The 23,524-nt window shown below is 42.1% G+C and overlaps 1 protein-coding gene and 1 long non-coding RNA gene across 2 annotated transcripts; both read left to right on the top strand.

Moving 5' to 3' along the window:
• Nucleotides 1-6,829: 6,829 nt before the first annotated feature.
• Nucleotides 6,830-15,518, top strand: LOC144038021 (uncharacterized). Its single transcript, XR_013289126.1, has 2 exons — nucleotides 6,830-11,848; nucleotides 12,517-15,518. It is a non-coding gene; the product is annotated as an uncharacterized LOC144038021 (long non-coding RNA).
• A 1,843-nt stretch (nucleotides 15,519-17,361) lies between these two features.
• On the top strand, nucleotides 17,362-19,425 carry LOC144038382 (antihemorrhagic factor cHLP-B-like). Its single transcript, XM_077550848.1, has 7 exons — nucleotides 17,362-17,624; nucleotides 17,882-17,992; nucleotides 18,075-18,159; nucleotides 18,641-18,810; nucleotides 18,891-19,007; nucleotides 19,071-19,151; nucleotides 19,227-19,425. The coding sequence occupies exons 1-7, from the start codon at nucleotides 17,427-17,429 to the stop codon at nucleotides 19,383-19,385; spliced, it is 921 nt and encodes a 306-aa protein (XP_077406974.1). The 5' UTR covers nucleotides 17,362-17,426; the 3' UTR covers nucleotides 19,386-19,425.
• The last annotated feature ends 4,099 nt before the right edge of the window (nucleotides 19,426-23,524 follow it).

Genomic DNA, 23,524 nt, shown 5'->3' with positions numbered 1-23,524 from the left:
CTCTGGCCAAAGATTGAACCTGCTTGAAACATTTATACACTTGCAACAGACAGAGGGAGATGAGATCGTAGCAAGAGAGTACTATCTGCTTGTTGTAATTAATTTTTTTTTGAATTTATTTATCTTTATTTATTTTGTAGTTTTAATTAAATTTGTTCACTACACTATAGCAAGTAGTATTACTATATTTACGCATATGTCTACCATAGACATCTTCTTCATTACATGTTACCTCAAATTATGCTTAAAATGTGACAACTCCCAGTCGGCGCCCTCATGGGAAGTTCTCTCAAGCCTCAGGACTGACACACAAAATGGCCGACTTCAAATTCTGGAAAGGGACTCAGAGACAGAACAAAGGTTAAATCATTTTCACACCTACGAATGAGTTATCAGAGATGCAGGGAAAAAATTAAAAAATGATTTTTTTTTTTTTTAAAACAATTATTACTCATTCAACTATAAAAAGCAGAGCTGATTAAAAAAATATATGGATAGTGGCCTGTAGTTATCATCTAGACCTCTATATCTTTCCGCTTAACAGGAACAATTTGATCTAACAGATTAGCATCAGAAGACCCCTGCTATTCACACGCACACAAAAGATTGCAACCAGATGTTGCTTGTCCCAAAAAATTACACCTCTACCTCCTAAAACAATAGTACACTCCCCCATCCCCCCAGACCTGTCTCTTAACTCTTTCACTGCCAGACGTTTTCAGAAACGGGATGTCGCCAGTGCCAGCCGATTTAAGCATTTTGACTGATCTTTCAAGGTCCACAGAAAATGTTGCGTTTGGACTATAGAAGCACACATACTACCAAATGAAAGATTGAACTCTCATCTTTCATCAGAAAAAAAAGTTTGTTTCTACCTTATTCCGTTCTTCAGTAATCAACAACAGAAAATGGTTAGTTTCACCGAAATGCTCTGTTTTGAAACAAAAAGCGGAGAAAAATAGCTTTTTGTGAAACGATGTTATTTCATGCACTCTAGTGAATTGTACACTTCTTTTTGTCCATGAATGATGCCACAAACACCTAAATAGTGCTTTACTTCTGTAATATACGACCACCAACAATGAAAAAGTGTTTTTAGATTGCAAAATACGTTTATTTCCATTCAACAGTGTAACAATTTGACAAAACAATTTCGCAAACTATTTACAAATGTGTGCAACTGTGGTACTATTTACAATTATGTGGATGTTTCAAATACAGTTTTTCTTTTTGTAACACTGCCCTGCGTGCAAGGAGACGGAGCAGGATTTGCACAACAGATACGTTTCACTTCGATTGTCTGTTTCGCGTGCAGACGTTACACTTTCTTGACGGCCTTTTTTTCCGGGGAATAGCAAGTAGCAGACTGTACCCACTCCTCCGATGAATATGCATTGGACTCGGGGTACTCTTCGTCGTCCGATTGAACGTCCGCCTGAGCGTGCTCGGTTGTGCTCCGCGTTTTCCGGTGTTAGCATCACGAGCCTGTGAACCTTTATGACGTCGTCATAGCGCGTCTGCGCTTCCAACTTCGGCGTCAACCTCGGAGTCACCATCATCATCATCGATGATGATCATCGTCGTCATCAATGTGCTCTTTAGCGTTGGTTGATACCTTTCGTCTTTGAAAAAAATTCCCAAGTGTGAGCTGCTTGCAACCGGTCGACATTGTTCGCTTCTTCAGCCATCTAGCTCCGCCTCACGTCTTCTACTGCCGCGTCAATGCTTCCAACCTCGGAGTCACCATCATCATCTTCATCATAGATGATGATCCTCGTCGTCATCAATGTGCTCTTTAGCGTTGGTCGATGCTTTTCGTCTTTGAAAAAAATGCTCCAGCGTGAGCTGCTTGCAACCGGTTGTTCTCTTCCCTTCCCCAGCCATTGTCCCCTCTAGCTCCACCTCCCGTCTTCTACTGACGCTTACCCAATCTTGTCAAAAGAGAGTCATTGCTACCATCTAGGGGCCAAAAATAATCATTAGGCTAACTAGATCTGCTTGAAACTTTCACCAAAGCTGGCCAAGGCTTTCCTCCACCCGTTTCAAAAAAAAACATTTTTAAAAATTGGATGACGTCTTTTAACGTCATTGGCGGCCCTCCGTAGGTTTTTACTTGACGTCTTTTAACGTCCATGGCAGTGAAAGAGTTAACAAGCATGGGGGAAGGGCTTTAAAAATTGTCACAGACAAAGGACAAATTCCTGCCACCTCCCAATTTCACCCCCACTTTTGAGGACAAAGAAATTGGAGAGAGAGGGAAAAAAATTACTTTCCACCCTTTTTTCATTAAAACCTACTTTTACCACTTTCTGCAAACGCCATTCATATACATCCTATCTTATCTCCCTTATTTTTGGAGACACAAAATACCTGTCTCCAACAAACTCAGTCCTCATTTCACTTTACTTCTGTTCTTCTCCATTTTCATAAAGGCATTGAGCAGAAAAAACACAAAAACTGCCCTTCCACTTCAACACTCCCCCAGGACATTACGCAATACACCTTTTCCATTGTCAGGGTCACACAAACAGTCACAATTCCCAGCACACAAACAAGAAAAAATCAAATCCCCCCTTTAAACACACAATTCACACATGCTCCACACATATCTCACACAGTCACATCTCACCAAACTAGGCCCAGCACTCATACGCAACACAAACTCCTCAAATGAATTCAGTGACGTCTCACTTGTCGAACCAATACAGAAGCCATAATTCTCACCGCAACGTTGCTCATTACACCTCCAAAAAATAAAATAACCACAAACTAACACAAATATCTCCGAAGTGCACGGACTCACAAAATAAAATACACCGTTACTTCGTCGAATAATAACTTACATCGAGATCTATCGATTGCTTCGCGAGCGGCTAAACACCACAAAAAGAACAAACTATAAAGACAAACATAGCCGTTCACTTCAATCTGTTCATGCTGGCTCAATCACAGCAGCGCCGAATCCAATGTGACGGTAAACAAGACCGTCACCACGTACGTATAGTTCAAATGTCGACTTATCCGCGCACAATCCATCGTAACGTAACTTACGAAACTCAAACCTAGGTGGCCGCGATACAGACACGTCGCGCACATTGTAGAAGACAAACAACGAAAACTGCGTGGCCAACACACCACCATGGAGCTTAACAAACAAACGCGTACACTCAATCAAAGAGAATGCCTGTCCACACAGATCCCACGTACAACGTCGCTAAATTTAGCCGACGAAACCCGGCGCAGAGTCCACGACAAACAGAATTCATCTAACAACAAGGATAAAAAGTCTTCTTACCATATTAACTCGGCGCCATGGAATTCTGTTCGTCCGGACCTCGCCACGAGGCACGTAGAACGGCAGAGCTCGAACGTCGGGCGTCACCAATTGTTGTAAATGGCGGATTCTTACCATTTGCGTGTTCATGCCGTTGATTAACTCTTTGACTGCCAGACGTTTTCAGAAAAGGGATGCCGCCAGTGCCAGCCGATTTAAGCATTTTGACTGATCTTTCAAGGTCCACAGAAAATGTTGTGTTTGGACTATGTAAACACACATACTACCAAATGAAAGATTGAACTCTCATCTTTCATCAGAAAATAAAGTTTGTTTCTACCTTATTCCGTTTTTCAGTAATCAACAATAGAAAATGGTTAGTTTCACCGAAATGCTCTGTTTTGAAACAAAAAACGGAGAAAACAAGCTTTTTGTGAAACGATGTTATTTCATGCACTCTAGTGAATTGTACACTTCTTTTTGTCCATGAATGATGCCACAAACACCTAAATAGTGCTTTACTTCTGTAAAACACTTACCACCAACAATGAAAAAGTGTTTTTAGATTGCAAAATACCTTTATTTCCATTCAACAGTGTAACAATTTGACAAAACAATTTCGCAAACTATTTACAAATGTGTGCAACTGTGGTATTATTTACAATTATGTGGATGCTTCAAATACAGTTTTTCTTTTTGTAACACTCCCCTGCGTGCAAGGAGACGGAGCAGGATTTGCACAACAGATTCGTTTCACTGCGATTGCCCCTTTCGCGTGCAGACGTTACACTTTCTTGACGGCCTTTTTTTTCGGGGAATAGCAAGTAGCAGACTGTACCCACTCCTCCGATGAATATGCATTGGACTCGGGGTACTCTTCATCGTCCGATTGAACGTCCGCCTGTGCAGAAGTCCTCGGTTGTGCTCCGCGTTTTCCGGTGTTAGCATCGCTAGCCGGTGAGGCTTTATTACGTGGTCATAGCCGCCGCGTCAACGCTTCCAACTTCGGCGTCAACGCTTCCAACTTCGGCGTCAACCTCGGAGCCACCATCATCATCATCGTCGTCATCACTGTGCTCTTTAGCATTGGTCGATGAGCTGCTTGCAACCGGTCGCCATTGTTCGCTTCCTCAGCCATCTAGCTCCGCCTCACGTCTTCTACTGCCACGTCAACGCTTCCAATCTCGGAGTCACCATCATCATCATCGATGATGATCATCGTCGTCATCAATGTGCTCTTTAGCACTGGTCGATGCTTTTCGTCTTTGAAAAAAATGCTCAAGCGTGAGCTGCTTGCAACCGGTCGCCATTTTCGCTTCCCATCCCCAGCCATTGTCCCCTCTAGCTCCGCCTCACGTCTTCTACTGACGCCTACCCAATCTTGTCAAAAAAGAGTCATCGCTGCCATCTAAGGGCCAAAAATAGTCATTAGGCTAACAAGATCGAGATCGAGCGTCCGTCTGGACAGCACATGCAGGAGACTCCTCCCGTGATGACGTAATGGTCGCAGCTCCATGACGAGGCATTGTCGCACATTGTGACAATTCAAATGTTTAAAGGGTGTTGATTCTCCTACAGGACAGATGGGATGGGGGTGGTGAATGTGTTAATTAGACCCTTTGTTCTGAAAGGCTGACTATCTTGTGTTTTTCCATCCTGGGTCAGAGAGGGGGGAGTATGGTTGACCAACTGTATTGAGACATCATTGTGACAAGTGGGGGCGTAGTCATGTGACTCTGGTAGGTAACGTTATGGGACAAAGAGAATATTATCCACAGGCGGAGCGGGAAACTTCACAGTTGAGAATCAAGATGGCGCGGGTGGCTGCTACTTCTCCTGTCCAGATTGAATACATCTACAAGAAAATGCCTGAATTCACTGATCTCATTGTATGTTTTATTAATCAACGGCATGAACACGCAAATGGTAAAAATCCTTCATCCAACAGTAATCACGACACAAACTCGTCACGCACATTTTAGAAGACAAACACACGGACAACACAAAAACCCTCGTGGCGCCGAAGCCCCACAACGGAACGAAACGAACAAACAAAGGCGTACTTTAAACATAACTAATACCTGTTCACTCAGATCTCACGTACATCCATCCATCCATTTTCTTGACCGCTTTTCCTCACAAGGGTCGCGGGGGTGCTGGAGCCTATTCCAGCTGGCTTCGGGCAGTAGGCGGGGTACACCCTGAACTGGTTGCCAGCCAATCGCAGGGCACACAGAGACGAACAACCATTCTCACAATCACACCTATGGACAATTTGGAGTGTTCAATTAACCTGCCATGCATGTCTTTGGAATGTGGGAGGAAACCGGAGTACCCGGTGAAAACCCACGCAAGCATGGGGAGAACATGCAAACTCCACCCAGGAAGGCCGAAGCCCGGACTCGATCTCACGTCCTCTGCACTGGGAGGCGGACGTGCTAACCAGTCAGCCACCGTGCTGCCCCATCTCACGTACAATGTAGTTAAATTTAGCTGACGAAGACCATCGCAGAGTTCTCCACAGAGAGGAATCCATTTTTAAACAAGGATAATATGTCCTTTTACTCACATTTATGTCGGCGCCTGGATCCCCGTCCGGGAGAACTCCGCAACACGCCATGTCGAACATCGAATCTCGAACGTCGGAGTCACCATTTTGTAGTAAGATGAATACTTACTCTTCCGTGTTCATAATGTTGATTATCAAAACATACAATGAGATCAGTGAATTCAGACATTACCTAAGGATTTTATTACACAAATTTGTGGACAGATGAGATTGGCTGCCACCCGCGCCATCTTTGATTCTCAACTGTGTCGTTTTCCGCTCCGCTTGTGGGTAATATCCTTTGTCCTACAAAAGTCCCTCCCAGAGTCACATGGTACCTCCTTCTTTTCTTCCCGCTGTAGTCACATGATGGAACACAGATAATCAGATAAGGGTTGACGTTGTTTACAGAAGAGACTGAGAGAGAGACTCTGAGGAGCCGTCTTATAAACAAAGGGGTCTAATTTACACTTTCGCTTGACCCCACCATATGTTCTCAGTAGAGAACAAAGAGAAAAATCAACACCCTCACATCGTTTGAATTCTCACACAAAACTATACTGAGTAAATCAAAGCAATTTTGTCCAATTCTTAATAGTTATAACTAAATCAAAACAGTTATAATTAAATTGAAATATGAATATTTACTTCAGCGATGACGTAGGAAGCCCGTCTGGCGAGGCTTCGGACGTAGCAACGCGTGTTCCGAGGTTTCGGGCGTGGCCACAAGCGTAATCAACACAGGCTTCGATGCGGGCTTTGCAGATTTTTTTCCGGTTTACTCGGCACACGCATCGGCGCCTCGGCACAGTAGGGCACATCACTATTTTAAACTTTTTTGATGGTTTTTTTTTTTTGATGATCGAAGCAGCTACTCCACACTGAGGCAGTCCCTGTTTGAAAGCCCTCAAATACTAACTGTTGTTTATTTAATAAAAAAAAAAAAAAACCTTTAAAGCAAACAATGGACATGTTGACCGTGCTGTTTGTTGAAATGTAGTGAAGACATTTAACATTTTCTAAGCATATTTTTACTGTTTATTAATTTACTTATAGTATATAGATGCCATTTAACTGATAATGTTTGTGTGAAATATATTGGACATATAACTGTAGTGGAAGGAATAACACTTTTCACTCCCTTCCAGCTGGTGAGACAGGAATGCACATGGGAGGCATGCATGTTCTCAAGTTGATAACACTGTGGGTCTTAGGGAGTCTAGGTCGCAGGGTCGTACCTGGCTAGTCATATATTTCCGGCTCTGGACAAGACTGGAGTAAACATGTCAATGAGTCACTTGTCTGTCTATTGTAATTGCTAACCCTTTGTCCAGCCTCAGAGGAGGAGTATGCTTTTTTCCTCTATAAAGCGACTGTGTGTTTTTCATATGGACACACTCGAGGCTTAACATCACCTTTGAATGTAAGCATGTCTTGTGTCTTTTAGGAGCTCCTAAAATAAATCTTTTGCAAAAGAAGCTTCTTCATCAGATCTCATTTTTCAATTATTTTGAACACGCAAAGATTACACTTAATATAGTAATCAACTAATACCTTCAATTGGTGACCCTCGACGGCGACAAATTGGGACGTTTTTGCAACAGCTGTGATGATCTTGGACAACTGAATTTCTAAATGCGCAAATATTAACAAGGTGAGTGGACAAATTATCCACGTAGAGAAATTCTGTTTGTTTGGGATTACTCAGAGCTGCATTACGTCCGTACCAAATTGTATTTGAGATCTGTGAACAAGTTAGGGGGGTTTTAGAGTCGTATTTGTTACGGAGGGACGCGAAAGTCCTCGATTATGACAATTACTACGACATTGAACCATGCATGGGTTGGCCCGTTGAATACGGAAGTGACGTCAAGTGGGAGCGCTCCGCCGTTCGGAAACGGCATATGAGATTGGTTCCGCGGTGGAATAGGCTGTCTTGTTTTTATTTTTATTTTGGTATGAATAAGCCCTCCGAATAATTTTTCGGAGTGAGCGGAGAGGATAAGCCGCCCGTGTGGTATTATTACACGGTGTGTGTGCTGTGGGTTATTAAAAACCGTGGGACATAATTCCGCGGGGTGTGTGTGTTGTGTCAAATTAAGCCGCTCGTGTGATATTCACATTGGAAGCGAGAGCTATGAATTAAGCCGCTCGTGTGATGTCATTCACATTGGAAGCGAGAGCTGTGAAGACGCCGCCCGCGAAGATCCGGATAAGTATTTATTAAGTCGCGCAAAAAGATATTTGATTTCTGTTTCGTTTTTCCTTTTTCTTTTATTTTTCTAAAAAAAAATATATATATATATATAATAATTTTTTGGGGGGATTAATGAGAATAGTTTTGATCTGTTGTATTGTAGTATCATAAGTGAGACGTCACTGACTTTATAAATATTATAAACGACTAAATTACTACATATAATGGACGACATTTTTGACCGAGACTCAGGGTGGTTTGATTTGCGTAAACTTCCGGTCCATACTCAAAGCTTGTCGCTAAGCGAACAAGTCACGGCCGCAACACTCGTCATGGCTGAAGCGCTGCCACCACGGCGACGGCGAAAGATGAAAAATCTTTTAAATGAATGGATGCGGACTAATTGTGATAAAGGTTGGTTCCCACCGTTAAAATCTGAGACATGTCTGATTGCATTAATGAAGTCTGTAGAAGTTGCTTGTGTAAAACAGCGCCAAATGCTGATTGACTCCGTGAAAGACACATCTATATTTTCTTTAAATGGAAAAAAGTGAGACGACAATGTCAGGTCGTGGACCAAATGTTGGTTAACGCTAGAATGCTTGCGTTGGGTAGCTCTGTGAAAGTTGCTCGTAAAGCTGTGTTGAGCGAGTCCGCTAGCCACGGCTCGGCTAACGACAACGTGTTAGATGAACGCATGGCGAATGCTTGGCTAAAATCTCCGCCAGCTTAAAATTGTTGGAAATGAGACATGACCCGGAAAATAGATTAAATAAGGCAAACATTTTTGGATTGGAATTGGCTCGGCATGCGGAGATTGCACAGTCTATTGGTTCTAGATGGCGTACTAATCTGGAGCATGTGTGACTTGTGTGATTAGGAGAGAATGTTTTTTTTTTTTGTTATAAAATGACTAGGATCAATTGTGTGATTATAATGGGAATTTTTCTAGTTGGTATGTGTGTGCGTATGTGCCCCAAAAGTTTGAAATAGTTGAGAGAATTGTTGAGTAATCGAATGAGACCTAGATAAGGAAAGTGGGGGCTATCCGGGTGGTTTGGAAGTTAACTGAATCTCTAATTGGGAATAAGAAATGTGTGGATTGTGTGATTTTTTTCCTTGTTTGTGTGCCTGCAGGGAGTTTGTGACTGTTTGTGTGACTCTGACAATGGGAAAGGTGTGTTGTGTGATGTTCTAGCGAGATTTTAGAAATCAAAATGGCCGTTTGGTCTGTTTCTCCTCACTGCCTTTGTGGAGATGAGGAAAGTGCAGAAGTTAAGTGAATGGAAGTGTAAGTTTGTTTGAGACAGTGATTTTTAAGTGTAGGAAAGAAAGAAAAGATGGGTGGAAAGTAATTTTTTCCCTCCAAAATTCTTTGTCCTCAAAAAAGGGTGAAAAAGAATGGTAAGCAGGAAATCTGCATATTTTGAAAGTAGGGGAGAATTCTGCCTTTGTCTGTGACAATTTTTAAAGCTCTTCCCCCCACGCTTGATTAGGGACTAAAGGTCTGTGAGGATGGGGGCCGTGAGCTGCTGTTTTAAGAAGGTGGTGATTTGTACTGTTGTCTGTTAAAATTAAATTAAACTAAAGAAAAATGAAAGGGGGTGTGATAAGTTTAGTCCTCTCTCCCATTGTCTCCATTTTGGAGACTTGTAGTCTGTTGTGTGTGTGAATAGCAGGGGTCGTCTAAGGCAAAATCAAATTGTTCCTGTTGTGTGGATGGATATTTCATTTGTTTTTCTTTAAAATCTTTAACTGTATGTTTGGTGTTGTTTTTGAGTAGAAAAGACTGGTGTGATAATGGCGTTTGTTTTTCGTATAGGAATGTAGAAAAACCTTTTTTTCTTTTTTCTAGGTAAGAGAAGAATGCGGAAAGATAAAGAGGTCTAGATGATAACTACAGGCCACTATCCATATTATTATTATTATTATTATTTTTAAATCTGGTCTGTGTTTTTATAGTTGAATGAGTAATAAAACCAACTTTTAATATAGTTGAATAAGTAATAAAACCAAATTTTAATTGAAATAGACTTTTCATTTTTGATTTTATATTTCCCCTGCATCTCTGATAACTCATTCGTAGGTGTGAAAATGATTTAACCTTTGTCCTTATCTGAGTCCCATTCTAGAAGTCTGAGAAATCCTGGAATTTGAGACTTCCTTCCATGTGGAGGCATAATTTAAGGTAACATGTAATGAAGAAGGAGTCTATGGTAGACATATGCGTAAATATAGTAATACTACTTGCTATAATGTAGAACATATTTAGATGAAACTACAAAATACATATTTTTTGAGAAAATTATTATTTTTTAATTATAACAAGCATATAAATCTCTTGCTGTGATCTCATCTCCCTCTGTCTGTTCCGAGTGTATAAATGTTTCAGGCAGGTTCAATCTTTGACGAGAGGTGTTGTTCTTGGGTGTCTCCAACGTGCTGGAATAACCTGGCTGTTGGGCACAGAGTGGACGGCGAACTGAACAATGGTCACTTTCGGGGGGGGAAGTGATCACACGGACTGCGAAAAGGATGGTATACTGCAAATCCGCTCGCCATGAGACTGTTCAATGACTCTTATGAATTATCTGAGCAAAATGTCCATCAACTCTTTGAGCAGACATCTCAAACTCTCATCACAGCCGTCCTGATGAAACTGTCAGCGGTCTCCAGTGACAGCTAAGGCCTGCTTTGAACTTTGCCCTGCATAAACTGCTATCAACAAGGACAGGAAGGAATATGAACTCCAGTGTGGACTCAAAGTTCGAGTCATCTGAGATCGGCCTTTGAGTCATATTTTGGTCTGTTTTGAGTACAGTTTGCACTCTGTACTGTGTCGGTAAAGGAGATGTGATCTATAGCAACGCAGTTTCGGAAGTTGAGAACGGCTTATGTGAATTAGGGTAGTATAAAATTTATTCTAATCTTTAATACTATATTTTCCGTTGTTTGATGCTTGTTGAATTTGGTCTTCTAATTTTTTGCCCATTTTCCTTTTAAATTTTAGCTTCTGGATTGGACTCAGATATGGAACACTTACGGCGAATTTGCTGGTTAAATTTTTAATTTTGATTAAGCTCAACAGCACTGATCTTTGGATTCCACGGGGAATGCACAAAGGCAAAGTTCCCTGCTGTGTTTTTACAAGCCCCCACTACTCTGTAGAAGAGGTGAGGTTAGTTGGCATTTTAAGAATACTTTTTGGTTGGTTTAAAGTAGGGGTTTTGTTTTTCTGATTATAACTCGTTCCTTTTACTAGTTGAGATGGCAGATATTTGGAAGATTCGTGACCTGCAATAGATTAATGGGGTTATTTTAAATCTTTTTCTTATCTCTTCCTGACCCTAAAAGTCCTCCGCTGCAGTATCTTAATTTACATCTGCTTGAGTTGTTTTTTTTCACTTTAAGTTCCCTGAACAGGATTCAAATTTACATTACAAACTCTTGCCTCAAAGGCTTTTGTTTTTATGGCTCCTGGCTAGCTCAGCTGGAGATCTTTTTATAGTTCTGGTGTTGGCCAAATTGTCACAATTTGGTTGTTTTTTAATCTACAGGACACAAGGTGTCTGTTTTTCCTCTTTGAAGCTGCAATTTGGAAGCGGCTGCAGTTTTCACATTCAGGTCTGAAATGATCAAAATTGATCTTTATCAGATGGGGGAATGATTGGTCTGTCTGAGTTTGTTGAAAAGGAAGTCTGATGTGAGAATGAAGTTTGGTGTGAGGAATTTACAGGCAAAGAATGGAGCGAGAATGGGGAGGATTTGACTTGGAGGGAAGTAAGTTCTACAAAGATGACAAAAGACAACCCGAATAGCAGAAAATAAGGTAAGTATATTCAATTTCAGAAACAATTGAAAAGTATAATTTCTAGAGCCCATGGAATTTGCCATTTAGGTGTGGAAGGAACATTGGGACACCTGGTGGACATTATTTTATGAGACAAGTTGTAAAAATGAACTGTAGGACTGCAGTGTTTATTAAAAGGTATAAATATATATAAATCTCTTCTCAGACTGTTTATGGCCCGGCCGGACATGAGCAGTTTTGGGTTAAGATGATGTTGTTTTTAAATGATTTACACTGCTATAATAAAAAACAGCGTAAAAAATACAGAAATTTGATGTATGATAAAAGTACATTTATGCTAAATCTACAACAGTAAATATCATGGTAAAATATTTGATTAATCATTATCTACTATTATAAGGGCTTCTTAGGAATATTGGATTAGACGAACCCATTTGAAAAAACAAAAACTTCATAAGATATAAAAAGGTTGGACTCCTTTTGAGGGTCATAAAAACAGGCTGTTTCCCGCCCCTAATGTTCCGCTGGGAAGTCACTCGTTGAGAGGCCCCCGGTAATTAAAGAGATAGTGTCTACATTCTCTAAGCTAACAGATAACTAACCAGAAGTTCCTTCAAAAATAAATGATTGTGAATATGTGTGGTTGAAAGTAACTAAACCGAAATGGTCTTGTCCTCATTGGCTAGGTCCATTTAAGGTCAAGGAGCGTACATCCTGTGCGGTGCACTTGTATCGAAAAGGGGATACTTGGTATCATCTCTCATCTACAAGGTCGGCTGTTTCTGGTTCAACGCTGCCACCAAGGGCAACCGTCTGATGATCTACGCCCACACCAGTTGGAGCCATCTCACCGAGCCCCACCACGCCGTTTCCAGTGTCTACCTGACAAGATGTCCAAGGAGGGAAGCTGCAGCAGGGGAGGTCCTGGAAGGAGGTTCATTGTAGTGCCTTTTCCATGGGCAAAGCTGACCAAGTGTCAATCTGCTGTTTGAAGGAGAAATCACTCAATGGTGATTTGAGTCACATGCCCCTTTCCATCAATTCACAAGGATAGAGTCACACTGGGAATGAAGTCCCGTGACCTTTCCTGCGATCTCTGGCAGTGAGCCAGGGTTCAGAAAAAGGCTGACAACGCCTCTTAAAAAAAAAAAAAAAAAATCATCAACCAACGACTGACAAACATCCTTCTCCTTCGACGAAAGAACTTCTTCTCAAGATGGCTTCGATGAAGAACTCTGCTACTAATTGCTGCATTGTGACGGTTTTTCTCTTGTTAATTGTTGTGCCATTTTGGTTTTTCATGAAACCCCTTGACGTGAGTTTGAATACAACACACCGTGATAAAAGAAATGTTATTTCCACCCAAATTCCGTGGATAATGAACTGGGCGTATAATAACTCAATTGTCCTGACCGTTGCTCTTAACACAAACACATCTGTCAAACTCCCCATTAAATCTTTGAAGGGATTTAGTAGTGGGGGGCCGACGAAGGGGGGCCTTTGGCTCAAGTACTGGTGGTATTTGACAGGTAGTGTTTTACGACTGGACTGGAGTACATTCCTTACCACCCAAAATGGCCAATACTGGCCGCCAGGTTCCAGTAGGGAGGCAGTTTATTTTGCCAAGAAGGTAACATTGAGGAGAATGGGACATCAATTCGAATTAACTTTTGTTCTTCCTGAAGGTAATATCCGGCCACCTAATGTAACCATAAATAACACCTTTTGTTATGGCCTAATGCTGTGGGCATGGTTCTCTGGAACTGATCCCTATTTTCCAATTTAAATTTGAATTGATAAAACTATGAGTAAGACAGAACAACCTAAAATGACTAAATATACAATGGAGTCTGGGGTAGAAGCTTTTAGTGTCCAAATTGATGAAGTAAGTGAATGGTTTCGGGTAACAACGGGCCTGTCTGGTGGCAGTAATAATTGGCTGCTGTTAGCAAATGCAGCAGCACAGGCTTCTGGAGAAGTTTGCGTCGTATGTGTGGGCCCAAGACCTTTATTGAGGGTGATTCCTGCTAAAATAGAGGATAAATGTGTAATGGAACTAATGAATAAAACTGTCCCCAATGATAAATGCTCTAAATGGGATAAAGTTTATCCACTGGTTGATTGGCAAGATACTAAACCTATTTTTTCAAATAAAGTGGCGGATGGTGGTTTTTCATGTATTAAAATGTCAGGTACTGGGAAACAATTGGGAAGACTGAACCACACCACTCACTGCATTTCAGCAACAGATGTGGGTCGTAAATTCCAGCCTCAGTCCAGAGCTGACATTTGGTGGTGGTGTGGGGACAGCCGAATATTTGATAAGTTACCTCTGAATATGAAGGGATATTGTGCTCTCATCACCCTCCTTCTGCCAGTAGATATTTTCCCTACATCGGTTGATAACCTTCTGCAAATTGTTAATACTTGGCAACCAAATTTTTCTCATTCTTTTCAGAGGGCCAAAAGATCCACTTGGCAGGATCAAAATGTTCCCACATACATAGATGCGATTGGAGTGCCACGCGGGGTCCCAGATGAGTATAAGATTGCGGACCAGGTGGCTTCAGGTTTTGAATCTTTGATTTGCTGGTGGTGTACCATTAACAAAAATGTAGATAGGATTAATTATGTACATTACAATGTTCAAAGACTAGGAAATTGGACTCAATCAGGTTTCGAAGCAGTACACGGCCAGTTGTCAGCTACATCTTTAATGGCTTTTCAGAATCATATAGCCCTTGATATGTTACTTGCAGAAAAGGGTGGTGTTTGTTCAATGTTCGCAGAACAATGTTGTACTTTTATTCCTAATAACACTGCACCGGATGGAAGTTTAACCAATGCCATTGAGGGACTCCGAACACTTAATAAAAAAATGAAAGAGCAGTCCGGTATCGATATGTCAATTTGGATAACTGGATGGATGCTTTTGGAAGATATAAAAATTTGGTTTCAGCTTTTTTGGCAACTTGCGGTTGTTGCTGTATTCCTTGTTTAAGATCGTTGTGCACGCGGCTTATTGCCACAGCCATTGAAAAGCAAGATGTACAAAACAAGTCGTCTTATATGAGGGTTGAATCTGTAACTTCTAAAGCTATGACCGCGGTGGCGACATCAGATGAAGATCCAGCTGGAATTTTTCTCTAGACTATTTCTAAGGGATTTAATGTCTTATTTTGAACAAATATAGTTTGTTCATTGAGGGACTGAAGACATTTAACATTTTCTAAGCATATTTTTACTGTTTATTAATTTACTTATAGTATATAGATGCCATTTAACTGATAATGTTTGTGTGAAATATATTGGACATATAACTGTAGTGGAAGGAATAACACTTTTCACTCCCTTCCAGCTGGTGAGACAGGAATGCACATGGGAGGCATGCATGTTCTCAAGTTGATAACACTGTGGGTCTTAGGGAGTCTAGGTCGCAGGGTCGTACCTGGCTAGTCATATATTTCCGGCTCTGGACAAGACTGGAGTAAACATGTCAATGAGTCACTTGTCTGTCTATTGTAATTGCTAACCCTTTGTCCAGCCTCAGAGGAGGAGTATGCTTTTTTCCTCTATAAAGCGACTGTGTGTTTTTCATATGGACACACTCGAGGCTTAACATCACCTTTGAATGTAAGCATGTCTTGTGTCTTTTAGGAGCTCCTAAAATAAATCTTTTGCAAAAGAAGCTTCTTCATCAGATCTCATTTTTCAATTATTTTGAACACGCAAAGATTACACTTAATATAGTAATCAACTAATACCTTCAGTAGCAATGCTAACTTTTAGCCACCTAGCATAATGATTGGGAACATGTCATAACCAGCAAGACCAGCAAGTTTCGTTGAACCTTCAGCCTGGCAGACAGAAAAAGGCGTTGGATGGAACCATTTACTGCTTACCAAACCAAGCAAACAAGTTCTTGGAGAAAGAAAAGAGAGGACAAAATGATGTGATGTTCATCAACATTCCCACACAAAATCGTATTGTTTTTTAAATGGCACACGCATGGACACTTGAGGAAATCTGACATTTAGCTCGAAAGAAAGCCAAGAATCTCAGGCCCCGTCCGTCCACCCGGAAGCCCGTTTCAATGCATCCTCACAAGTTTCTTAACGTTAGGCCGTTTGTCCACACAATGGCGCCGTTTGGGAGCTTGTAACCGATCTCTTTTAAAAGCGGGCTCCAGAGTGGAAAGATTTCAAAACGCGTCCGTCTGGACAGCACATGCAGGAGACTCCTCCCGTGATGACGTAATGGTCGCAGCTCCAAGACGAGGCATTGTCGTACATTGATGACGTATGTGGCAATTCTCGCGCCAACCGTCAGTCTGTCAACAACGATGGCGGATAGCCGTGTCGTCGTCGTTTTGCTCGGCCTCCTTAGCTTGCTTCTGCTTTTGTAGCAAAATATTTTGCTTCTTTACCCACACGCTCAACAAGCGGTGTTGTACTTCAATCAGCCGCCATTGTGTTCGTCTTTTTCATGTTGTTTCGATACATGCAAAGCCATGTTTGTTCTGTACATTGCAATAAAGTACAAATAAAAAGTGATTCTTCTTCTACGCTTTCCGTTAACTCCCTGTGGCTGCTCCACAGCGCCACTCCAGACTTGGCATATACATTACAGCCGTTAAACGTCCTCAGCGTCTTCTTTTGGACACACACAAGTCTTGAAACGCTTCTGTGTGGACGAGATTTGTTTGAGGAACCAAGCCGGATTTGCTTCCGTCTGGGCGCCCGCCGCCTCAGTTTGATACCATTTTAAAGGACCTGGAAATGAAGTCATGAACCTGTTGCTGTTTTTAATGGACTGTTTTAACTGCATGTGATGTTGAATTGTGTTTTAGTGCGCCTCAGGACTCCCTTGAAAAATTCGATTTTCCTGCTTAAATTGGTTAAAAAGAAGGAGAAGAGTTTGCTTTAGCACCAGGCTAAAAGCACGTTTTCTGGGGGTCAATACGATCAAAGGAACACTCAGCATGTGGGGAAACTCCTCCCCCTCCTGTGCTTTGGCTACTCGCGGTTCAGCAACTGCATGAACTCGCATGTTGAGATTTTTCAATATTTTTTCATTCTGAATATTTTGGAGGAGGTGATTTTTCATTTATCCATATTTGAAATATTTCAACTGAAATATTTTCATAGGATTCTAAATTTGGCTTAAACATATTTTGTATTGCCGCAAAAACAAAAAAAAACAGAAATCGAACTTGTTTGAAAAAGAATAATTGTTAATATACTACTTGGGATTTTTTTTCCTTGTAAAAAATAATGACTTTTTCTTAAAAAAAAGGCATTTTTTAAATATTTTCAAATTTGCTGTTTTTTTTTTTTTTAACCCAATCCTATGTATTGCATTTTCATACATTTGGAATGTCCATTAATAGGGGATCATCAATGATTTGCAGATTGCAATGAGTCGTCACCATGGTGATTGATTGAAGACCCGCCCACCACACCTGTGTGCTAATTGCGCACACAGGTGTCAGGCATTTGTCCTCCTCTGTGATTGGTCATCAGCCTCCTTAAAGTGCTTGCGAGCAGTTTGTCCTTTACGGCTGCAGTGCGTTGCTTGCGCTTCTTGATCGTTTGTCATGATGGCGACTCACCTATTTGCGGTTCTGCTCTGCTGCGCGGTGGCTCTGCCAGGCTTTGTGGTGACACAAACGGTGACATGCGGCGAGGACAGTGTGAAGGCGGCGGCTGGCATGGCCGTCCAGAACATCAACAGGAGGCACAAGCACGGGTTCAAGTTCAGGCTGCAGGAGGTCCAGAGCAGCAGTTACCAACAGGTTAGCACTTAGCATGATGATAGTTTATATTCCTTTACTGGTAAAACAACATTCATTTGTTGTTTAAAAAAAAAAATACTACTTTCAAATGCCAACACATATTGACCATGCTTTTTTTTGTAGCAATGCTAACATTTAGCCACCTAGCATGGTTAGTGGCACAAATGGCATCAAGAGTGACTCATGAGAGGCGCATGTTGATGGTGAGAAGGTAAAAAGTGTCTTAACACCCTCATGACTCTCTTTTTGTCTTTCAGTTTTCCGGCGGTTGCCACATCGATGTGAACGTGAAGCTTGTGCAGACCAAATGTCACTTCAGCAACCCCAAACCTGCCAACGAATGTCAACTGTGGCGGCTGGACGAACGGGTGAATATTCTTTCGGTCTCAAGTTGACAGCTGCTTCTGATGCTGACTTGTAAGTGTTTGTTTGTTTGTTTTCTGTTTCCAGGGCGCAGTGGCTACCTGCAGTGTTGAATTCTGGGTGATGTGGGGCGCGGCCAAAATTACCAAATACGAATGCACCACCAGACCAGGTCATCACACACTCCATGTCAGCTTGTTTGAGTGGTTGGACTGGCCATCTGGCATGTCAGGCAGATGCCTGTGGGCCAGCATCTTGGGGTTGAAGTGATGCTATTTTTTTCCCTCTTTTCCTCCAAGAGCCCGGCCCACCATTTTTAGCTGGTGAAGCACTTGTGTAATCCGTTTTCAATAGATGGCAAACTGAACTAGTCTGCATCTGTGGTAGCTGGGAGTCGTGTCTCTTTTTTTTTTTTTTTTTTAATTTGAAAAAAGGTTTAATCTTCAGCATGGAAGTTAGTCTTGTAGCCAATGTAAATTGTATCCATTATTTTCACGCCATAGCAAGTAAACATGGCGACTAAGTAAATTTTTGGTGCTGTATAAATCAAATGCACACAATTCCTAAAACAAGCAGGAACAAAGTAAAAAGCAGCATTAATTTACATGTTGCTTGTCTTTTGGCTAGTGACCAAATGTGCCACCTGTGTGCAGAACTGGCTGACAAGGAGCTGCTGATGGTTTGCCCCTCCTGCCCAGAGTTGTTGCCTCTGGACAACCCGACGGGCGTGAGCGCCGTGCAGGAGGCGGTGCTCAAGTTCAACCGGGAGAGCGAATACCACAATTACTTCACCCTGATGGAAGTGGCTCAGCTCACCGCCGCGGTAAGGACTCGTGTTTCGTTATTTATTTTTTCTTCTTTAAACCTCACGCATTTTGACTTCATTGACCACCTTGTCTTCAGGACAACGTGAACATCGGCACCATCACCCGTCTGAAGTTTGCCCTGGTGGAGACCACGTGTCCCCGACAGTCCAAGCACACGTTTGCCGCCTGCACGCCTCGCTGCCCCGACCGAGCTGTGAGTTAGCTTAGCTTGTTGCCATTTTTTTTTCCAAGTAATCTGACTTGTTGTCTTTTGCAGAATCACGTCTATTGCCAAGCGTCCTATTACAACGCGCACCAACAAGTGGGAGAACTGGACTGTGAAACGTACCCACCAAAAGTAAGTCTTGAGCAAAAGCGCACCATGGACTTGTACGCGCTGAGTGCCTCATTGTTCCTCTGGGGTTCTCCACAGAATTCCGAGCCCCTCCCGGCTGGCGAGCCGGAGCCCGTCTGCAGGCCGTTATTCCACCAGAGTTCGGAAGCTTGCGTTTGCAAGGCCAAGCTGAGAAATCCTCAGCCGTCCATCCACCACATTTGTCCCTTCCCGCTTAACACGCAGCAACTTCAATAAAACAATTTAATAAAAAATTGCTGCTGCTCTTCTGTGATCACATGATTGAAGGTCTTCTTTTCAAACATGGCTGTCATGCTAAGAACTGGGTCCAAATTGGATTGGGATAAATTCACCCCCCCCTATACTATATGTTAATGTTCTATCTAACTGTTTCTATAAAGCTTTGGTACTTTTCCTCATTTTAAAATATAACTCAAAGTATGATTCTCAACATTTTTTTTTTCCCCCCCTTAAGTTTGAGACTTATTGCGGTACTTAAAACTTTTGGCTGATCATAGTGCAAAAATCTGTCAAGTAATGACTAAATTTAAAACGATAGCAGTTAAAATCCAAAGAATAAAGATATTTTAAAAGTGGCTCAAGGGGAGGATCTCCAAATTAATGGAAGGTGGTTTCAGAGGGAGGGACCAGCAAGTGAAAAGGCTCAATCACCTCTGCCGACCTGAGGCAGGTGCGTCGGTGGAGATCAGAGGTAATGTGGGCTAAGACTATTTCAAGATTGGAAGAATCTTCAAATGAGATCTAGCAGGAAGTCAAGAACTGGAGTTATGCCCTCATCCTATGAGCACCAGTTAGGAGATGAGCAGCAGCATTTTTGGACCAACTGGAGCCGCTTGAGGGAGGACTGGCTGAGTAAACCGGGCGAGATGGAACCAAGGCATGGATTAGAGTTGCTGTTGAGAAAGGTGGGGCTTCACCTTGGCCAGCTGCCTAAAATGAATATGATAGATGGACTTAACAGCACCAAAGTTGTCAGTCCAATTTCAAAGCAAAGTTTCTTTTCATTGAAGTTGAATAAATTGAAAGGCCTTGATGAGAAAGTGTGAAATCTCTCAATTGAAGTTAGTAGTTGAGGGTATAGAAACATAGATCGACCAAAGCGTGCCATATAATCAGAAATCTTTGTAGCTTATAGGCTACCTGACTCGTTTTAAGTGTTTTTGATGACAAAATTGAAAGCTGTCCCTCACTCATAACAAAAAAGGAAAACAGTGGTCAGATAGAATGTCATAAAACTTACATGCCTTTATTAATGCTGCAACCAAGACAAGAGCACAGGTTAAAATTTCACCAACACATCTGCCACATTGTCCTGGCTCATCCAAACTTTTGCCTCTTTGGGCCACATACAGAAAAATAGAAAGATGCAAGACTGAGGGCCACTTTGAATTATAATTTTACATTAACATTCCAACCACCCAAAATATGAAGCTTTTTGTTTGTGAATAGATCCACCCCTCCACTCTTCAGCAGCTGAATCTCATCTCTACATTCAAAATAAAAACGAGTGTAATCTAATCATACTAGAAACATGAAGCATATCTGTAGCAGACAAGTCTTAAAAAACATTTAATCAGCGTTTTTGTCTGGCGCACCTATTTTGAGCAAAGTATGTGATTGACCTTGTGCAATACCAGGTGGAAAATCAAAGTCCTGCACACAAATCGATTTAAGCATTTTGAGACAATAGTTTCAGCATATATGTGAATGTCAAAAATTCATAAAAAATTACCTCAGTCTATAAAGACAGCCTGTGCCAGAACACAAGTAAGGAGATAAACAGCAGCATTTTTCCAAACTTGATATGGTTAAGGGTGGACAAAATGGAATGCATTGCATTTATCTAGCCGAGATGCAATGCATGGATTAGCATTTGTAAGAAGTGGAGACCATGCAAAGAGGAAAAAAAGAAAAAACAATATATATATATATATATATATATATATATATATATAAATATAAGAGTTTAACTGTACATCTGACTAATGTCCACCATCACACCCCAAAAAAGTGCCAAAGCAAAATAATTGTCAGACATAAATTAGTCAAATGAAAGGTTGAAGAAGACCATTCTTTAATTAAGGGCGCAGCCATCAAGACAAGAGCACATGTCAAATATTCACTGACACAACATCTGCCACGTCGTCCTCCATTCGGTCATTCAGGAAGTTTGAGACATCGTCACTTTCATCATTTTGGAGGTTGCCGCTGGCGTGGTGGTGGTGGTCCTCCTGGCTCATGTTGCCGCTGGCGTGGTGGTCCTCCTGGCTCATGTTGCCGCTGGCGTGGTGGTGGTGGTCTTCCTGGCTCAGGTTGCCACTGGCGTGGTGGTGGTGGTCCTCCTGGCTCATGTTGCCGCTGGCGTGGTGGTCCTCCTGGCTCATGTTGCCGCTGGCGTGGTGGTGGTGGTCCTCCTGGCTCATGTTGCCGCTGGCGTGGTGGTCCTCCTGGCTCATGTTGCCGCTGGCGTGGTGGTGGTGGTCCTCCTGGCTCATGTTGCCGCTGACGTGGTGGTGGTGGTCCTCTTGGCTCATGTTGCCACTGGCGTGGTGGTGGTGGTCCTCCTGGCTCACGTTGCCACTGGCGTGGTGGTCCTCCTGGCTCATGTTGCCACTGGCGTGGTCCTCCATAGCATCATTCTTGGCTGCCAGTTGGGAAGAAAAAGTTGTTGCCATTCAGATCATTTAAAAACAGGTCAGTCATGATTTCCAACCACTATGCCAGCGATTCAGAACTATTAAAATGTGCTTCCACTAGATGGCAGAAGGTACAATAATCTGTGTCCATCCGCCTGTTGGCATAATACTACATTCAGTTAACTTTCTGAAGTTTTGAATAAATTGTCAACATTTTCGATGAAACACTTTTCTTCAAGAAAACCTTGCACGTGCTAGATTTATGCATTAATTCTTGCACAAATTTGTTTTGGTTTAGGCTTCTCTTTCAATCCAACATGACCATTTCAATCAACAGAACCAAGCAGTCCAATGGCCAAACACCCAATTTTTTCCTCACTTTTATTTTGCAGCTTCATTACAAAACTCAAAGCGTGCAGAAGTTCAAAAGCCCCCTCAAGTGAAACATCACTGGACGTCACATCTGTAGAAATTACAATTCTTAGTTATCACAAACAGAGATTTGATTAATCAAATGTTACCTAGCACTAGTGATGTGCCCTACTGTGCCGAGGCGCCCATGCGTGTGCCGAGTAAACCGGAAAAAAAATCTGCAAAGCGCGCATCGAGGCATGTGTCGATTACGCTTGTGGCCACGCCCGAAGCATCGGAACGCTTGTGGCCACGCCCGAAGCCTCGGAACGCGCGTTGCTACGTCCGAAGCCTCGCCAGACGGGCTTCCTACGTCATCGCCAACACATAGTTTCGTGGGTGATTCGAAATAAAATGGCGCACCGAGACGACAATGAGCTCACAGGTGACACTGACACACTGACACAACTCGCATCTTCAAACCTCAATTCAATCGGATTCGTTTTGCAATGGACGCATCGTCCAGTCCACAACGAAAAAGAAGAGAACATCCCCTGTCTGGGATCATTTTGAGCAGATCTCTCCTAAAAAAGGTACAAATTATAATAACCAGTGTGAATATATATTGTAAATTATTTCATATCATTTTTTTTAAAATGAATTTCAACTGGCAGCCAAGGATGACATGAGCCGCGACGTGCCGGCCCACAACATGAGCCGCGACGTGCCGGCCCACAACATGAGCCGCGACGTGCCGGCCCACAACATGAGCCGCGACGTGCCGGCCCACAACATGAGCCGCGACGTGCCGGCCCACAACATGAGCCGCGACGTGCCGGCCCACGTGTAAGTGACTATTTGATGTGTGTTCTTGTCAGAGTGGCTGAAACATTAATAAAGTCATGGAAGTGCTAGAAGTCTTTCTTTTAATTAAAGGGATGGCGGTACTTGTACGAATTCAAGTTGTGTACATTAACAAAAGGATCGTTTCAGAATTGAGGGCAATTTAAGTCCCATAAATTTTTAAATGACCCTCAAACGTGTGAATTTACTTGTCCTGGCACTAACCTAATTTTAATCTTAATTTATTTTATTGCTCTCACGACTCTGATAACACTTGTTTAAAATATTTCAAATATAGAATGAGTCCTGCAACATGTACGGAACCCAATAACCGTAACATTTCTAGCATGGTAGAAGGCTATGAATCTGATATGGACTTGTTATCAGTTTTCCAAAAGAACGGGAAGAGAGAAAAAGAGAAAAAGAGAAAAATGTTCAGTTGTGATAAAGTTTACATACACGTGTAGAGAACATGGCTGTCTTGAATTCCCTGTTATTTCTATAACTATTTTTCTATGATAGTGA

The sequence above is a fragment of the Vanacampus margaritifer genome, chromosome 18, assembly GCF_051991255.1.
Source record: "Vanacampus margaritifer isolate UIUO_Vmar chromosome 18, RoL_Vmar_1.0, whole genome shotgun sequence".
NCBI lineage: Eukaryota > Metazoa > Chordata > Actinopteri > Syngnathiformes > Syngnathidae > Vanacampus > Vanacampus margaritifer.
Note: the sequence above shows the minus strand (reverse complement) of the source record. Positions and strands in the feature narration are given on the sequence as shown.

Coding starts and splice junctions, on each gene's coding strand:
- LOC144038382 (XM_077550848.1), top strand. CDS start 17,427: ATGATGGCGACTCACCTATTTGCGGTTCTGCTCTGCTGCGCGGTGGCT. Junction 17,625..17,881: donor AGAGCAGCAGTTACCAACAG/GTTAGCACTTAG, acceptor TTTGTCTTTCAG/TTTTCCGGCGGTTGCCACAT. Junction 19,008..19,070: donor CTCGCTGCCCCGACCGAGCT/GTGAGTTAGCTT, acceptor TGTCTTTTGCAG/AATCACGTCTATTGCCAAGC.